This window comes from Sinocyclocheilus rhinocerous, unplaced genomic scaffold, assembly GCF_001515625.1.
Source record: "Sinocyclocheilus rhinocerous isolate Xijiao unplaced genomic scaffold, SAMN03320098_v1.1 scaffold2213, whole genome shotgun sequence".
NCBI lineage: Eukaryota > Metazoa > Chordata > Actinopteri > Cypriniformes > Cyprinidae > Sinocyclocheilus > Sinocyclocheilus rhinocerous.
In genome coordinates, this window is record NW_015634046.1 from 208,732 (window position 1) to 214,207 (window position 5,476).

At 34.1% G+C, this 5,476-nt stretch overlaps 1 protein-coding gene across 1 annotated transcript in view; it reads right to left on the reverse strand.

The window, feature by feature from the left end:
* Positions 1 to 82: 82 nt before the first annotated feature.
* LOC107745354 (cysteine-rich motor neuron 1 protein-like) overlaps positions 83 to 5,476 on the reverse strand; it is a 17,144-nt gene continuing 11,750 nt past the window's right edge. The window contains exons 7-10 of the mRNA XM_016559226.1: positions 4,207 to 4,428; positions 2,952 to 3,041; positions 1,639 to 1,817; positions 83 to 622 (exon numbers count right to left, since the gene is read on the reverse strand). Coding sequence (XP_016414712.1) covers positions 479 to 622; positions 1,639 to 1,817; positions 2,952 to 3,041; positions 4,207 to 4,428 — 635 coding nt within the window. The 3' untranslated portion in view covers positions 83 to 478. The remainder of the gene's footprint in view (positions 623 to 1,638; positions 1,818 to 2,951; positions 3,042 to 4,206; positions 4,429 to 5,476) is intronic.

Consider the following 5,476-nt stretch of genomic DNA (forward strand, 5'->3'; position numbering starts at 1 on the left):
GTGTGTGTGAGTGAGAGAGTGTGTGTGTGTGAGTGAGAGAGTGTGTGTGTGTGAGTGAGAGAGTGTGTGTGTGTGAGTGTGTGTGTGAGTGTGTGTGAGTGAGAGAGTGTGTGTGTGTGAGTGAGAGAGTGTGTGTGTGAGAGTGTATACAGCAATGTTCAGTCACGAGGCTTACAAGCGACTAACAACAAACTACAAGTAAAACACGAGCGTATAGAAACGAATAAACAGACTGGAGAGGTCAGGAAACACGTCTGTGCCGCAAGGCCTCAGAATATGATGCAGATCTCTTTTCTCTGGTCTCTGAAGGTCCGTCTGGTTCCTGAACGTTTGGTTTGTTTCTTGCTTGCTTTAGTTTCTGTGGTCCTGTTTAGTTTGGACGCTCCGAACATCATAAAAACAGGAAATAAAGCAGGAGGTGATCACAGTACTGGGATGTTCTTGCGCCGGCGTTCGGTGGAGTTTCTGGCCTCTGACGCTAGCGCTGGACGTGTCCGTGAGTGAGTTTAGCGCGCGGGATGCAGACTCGCTCTCCGCTCTTCACGCTCTGGAACTGACTCTCTCTGGACGGCTCCATGTAGACGAGAGAACTCTTGTTCACGTGTTTCTGCAGGATCACCGTCTGACGGACACACAGGAGAGAAATACCACTCACATCACTGCGTCTGGATTTCCTGCCATATATATTGTGCTCATAAGAGGAGTCGAATAGCTCTATTTGGAAAGAAGCATGCGAGGATGATTGGGGTGATCTTGTAGAGGTGTGCAAAAAATAAATGTTTTGTTAGGGAGTGAAAAAATAAACAAGTAAAACGAAAAACAATTTGTTGGAGAGTGCAAAAAATAAACTAGTAATAAAAAAAATTATTAGTTGGGGAATAAACAAAAAAATTATTTGTAGGAGAGTGCAAAAAAACAAATAAAGAAAAGATGTGCAAAAAATAAAATACAGTTTTTTTTGTTGGGGTGCAAAAAACAAAAACAGAAAAAAAAAAATTTGTTGGGGAGTACAAAAAATAAACGAGTAATAAAAAAACGTATTAGTTGGGGAATAAACAAAAAAAATGTTTGTAGGGGAGTGCAAATAAAAAAGAAAAAATGATGTGCAAAAAATAAAATATATATATATTTGTTGGAGAGTGTAAAAAATACACAAAAGATTTGTTGTGGGTGCAAAAAATAAACAAAAAAAAGTATTTGTTTTGGGTGCAAAAAAAAAAAAGATTTGTTGGGGAGTGCAAAAAATAAATAAATAAATGAATCTTAAAAGAACATTAAAACCTTAATATAGGTTTATAAAATATATTAAAACCTTAAAAAGTCAACATGAAATCAAAACGGACTATTTTAAATCAATATTCCCGTTCTAACTGCAAGTGCTTCATCATCACTGATGTTAAACTAAGGAAAAGTTGTTTTTTCTCATTATGTGTTGCTTTGCTCAGAAATGCGTCACATGACAAGAGTTTAAATGGGCTGCAAATGAAGTTCATGTCGACATAGAAAGCGCTTGTTTTGCAGGAGTGTTTTTTGTAATTATGATGATATATGATACTCGTATGCTGAAATACTTCATTCCAGCTTTAACGGCTCTTATGGCGTCGTTAGTTGTTGGGTAACGAGTTCTGAGTCGCTCACCTTCTTGGGCGCACCGTAGCAGGACATCTGAACCCAGTTCTTCCTGCAGTTCACCAGGATGGCCACCAGGAGGAAGATGAACACAGCCAGCAGGATTCCCGCCAGAATCCAGGCCGCTGATTGGTAGATGAGCGTCATCTGCGTCTGGCTCGGGACGTCCCGCGAGAGACCTTCACCATCTAGACCAGAGAGCACTGACATCAGAAACCATCGATCCTGTAATATGGCAGTATTTGCAGCGCTGTATTCCTCGTCTAATCAGATCAGATCTTCCTCGCGCTGCTGCTGTTTTCATTGGCTGCTGCGTCTCGTATTGTTCTCAGATCAGCGAGACGAACGCAAGCCAACACTTAGTAAAAATTAATCATAAAATCCTGAAAAATCCTAAAATAAAGAAATAATAAAAAAAAAAACACTTACTAAAAATGTATCATAAAATTGTAAAATATTGTAAAATAAAATAATTAAAAAAAAAATAAATAAATAAAAAAAAACACTTACTAAATATGAATCCTAAAACACTAAAAAATCGTAAAAATGTCAGATTAAAATAATTTTAAAACATGCTTACTAAAAATTTAAACAAAATAAATACTTAGAAAATAAATTATTGAATTAAAACACTTAAAAATAATCATACAAATATAAAATTAAAATAAACAAATATGTTTAAAACAAAAACAAATTGAATTAAAACATTCAAAATTAATCACAAAAAATGTAAAATTAAATAAATAATACCAAAAATAAAATACAGTATTAAAAATGTAAGTATAAAAATTTTAAATGACAATAAACAAAACATATTAAAATGAAAACAATACCATAATTTAATAAATAAATAAATGTGAAATAAAAAATTTAAAATAACAAATATAAAACACTAAACATCAATCATAAAAATGTAAAACGAAAATAAATGCATACACAACTAAAATAAATAAATCAAAATAAAACACTAAAATCGTGAAAATGTACAATTAAAAAAAATAACATGAAAAAAAGCTAAATTGAGAAATATTTATTCTGATTAACAAAAATGAAACGCTTACTAAACATTAATCATTCAAATGTAAATCTAAAATAGTTTTAAAACAAAAATGGAATGCTTACTAAAAATTAAAACTGATTAAAATTAAACCAAAAAAAAAAAAAGTAAAGTTACTGAAAAAAATTATAATAAAAATCTAGCATTAAAATAAATAAACTAAATCTGCAGCACTGTATTCCCTCATCTGATCAGCTGGTATCTTCCTCGCACTGTTGTGATTGGCTGCTGCGTCTCGTATTGTTGTGATCGTGTCTGTATTTACGTGTGACGCTGTGGAGCGGAGGAGCGGCGGTGATCCAGACCTCGGTGACGGCCGTCGACAGCATTAGCGGCGCTGACGAGCTCGTTATCTCTGCAAACACACCACATGATCGACATCATCATCATTCAGCTCATTTCTTATGGAGAAAAACAAGCTTCAAAAGATGAAACACGGAGGACAACAATGGCAGGCTTTTTCCCTGTGAAGGAAAAGCTGACGGAGAGACATGCACTGAAACATGCGAGCGAACCGATATCGCAGGAATGTTCGAATGCCACAGGAGCTGATTTACAAACATCAGGCTGCATATATTCTAATGCAGGGATTCCCAAACGGGTTTGTTAATAACAAAAAATTTATTAAATCATAAAAAAATTTACTTACTAAAATTTCACAAATTACCCAAAAATTTTAAAAATAAAATAAAATAAAAATAAAAACAAGAATAAAATATTTAATCATTAATTTTATTTTAATTAGTTAAATATTAAATATTTTTTAAATCCTAGCAATCAAAACAAAACATAAAAAATTTAAACAAAATATAATGTAATAAAAAATATAATAAACAGAATAAAAATATAAAAATAAAACACAAAAAAGTTTAATTATAAAAAGACGTAAAATTAAAATAATTTAAAATAAAAACAAATAAATTACAAATGTAAAATTAAAATTTTAAAATACAAATAATAAAAATAAAACACTAAAATGAATCACAAAAATATAAAACTAAAATAAATACATTTAAAATAAAAGCAATTAGGACAAAACACTAAAAATTTAATAATGAAAATGTAAAATGAAATAAATAATACTAAAAATAAAACACTTATTAAAAAAAAATATATATATATATAAAAAATGTTAAAATAAATAATTACAAAAATAAAAACAATAACAAAATATATCAGTTAATAAAAATAAATGTAAAATTAAAACAAGTACAATTTTTAAATGAAAAAAAAAACATTAATTAATAAATACTAATAATAATGTCAAACTTAAATTCAATAAAATTATAACATTTACTAAAAATAAGTTAAATAATAAAAATGTTTAAAAACACTTACTAAAAATTAAATTCTAAAACAAAATTAAATTAATAATTATTTATTCCGATTATTAAATGTAGCGTCTTATACTGCTCTTGCCAAGACTGTGTAATAGTAATTATACTCCACTTTTCCCCATGGTAAAATCACTGTAGAGCGACTCTGATCAGACGCTCATCAGTCTGTGCAGACACACGTACCCAGCATGCATTGCGGGCAGCACTGGCCCTTGCGCAGCACAGGGACCCTGCATTCGGCGAGTGGACACTGCTGTGAGAAGCAGCGGACGTTCCCATCGCGGCAGACGCAGCTGCTGCAGGCGTTGGGTTTCCACGAGTCGCCGCTGCGCAGGATTTCTCCAGCGCTGGAGACGCAGAGCTCCTGAAGACTGCTGTTTACGGGACGCGGCGGCTCCAGATCGTCTTCAGTGAGCAAAAACACAAACATTAACACATAATAACTAGTGCTGTCAAAATTAGCACGTTAACGCATGCGATTCATTTTTTCAGTTTAACGCGTTAAAAATATTTAACGCAGGGGCGGAGCTATGGTCGGCCCATACCTGTCAACATTTGGGTACCAAAATACGGGAAGGGGGGGGCAGAGTCAAATGTAATGTAAATTTAAACAATTATTATCAAACAATTCTATTCATTTAGTAACATAAATATATCTTAGTGTAGGCTATATCTTTAGAGTTTTATAATTCATTATCTTCTTGTCGATCCACCAGTTCACATTTACAACTGCGTGTTTTCTGCGTAAAAATAAGGGTCATTTTTTGCTTTGGTCTAAACAAAGCTGAAGGGCTTATTGAAAAATGCAAATTCATTCTCTGCCAGCAGGTGGCGCTTTTCACCAGGAATATAGCCGTTTCCCCGGTAACCGCAGTAAACAAAGCAGCAAGCACCTGACTATGAAACTTTCAGCGCTCATATTTAACCAATTAAACCATAGCCTTCTGAAGTGTAAGCTATATCTCAATTCACATGTATATTTGTTTTTTTCACTGGAGCACCACCTGAGTCTTCTCCTCCCATTTCTACCAGTGATCATTGTTTCCTTCCCGCGGTTCTACCTGCGCAGATATCAATAGCATCACTGGGCTGTAGGGTGCCAAGTTGAGGGGACAAATGGGTTGAAATTTGTATTCGTCGATCGTGTGAGAAAGATGCGTTACATACAAGATCTGGCCACTGGACAACCTTGGAATTTGTTGTTGTGATTATTCATATAGTGTGTGTGTGTGTGTGTGTGTTGAGTGTGTGTGAGTGTGTGTGTTGAGTGAGTGTGTGTGTGTGTGTTGTGTGTGTTGGAGTGTGTGTGTTGAGTGAGTGTGTGTGTGTGTGTTGAGTGTGTGTGAGTGTGTGTGTTGAGTGAGTGTGTGTGTGTGTGTTGAGTGTGTGTGAGTGTGTGTGTTGAGTGAGTGTGTGTGTGTGTGTGTGTGTGTGTGTGTGTGTGAATTGAGCG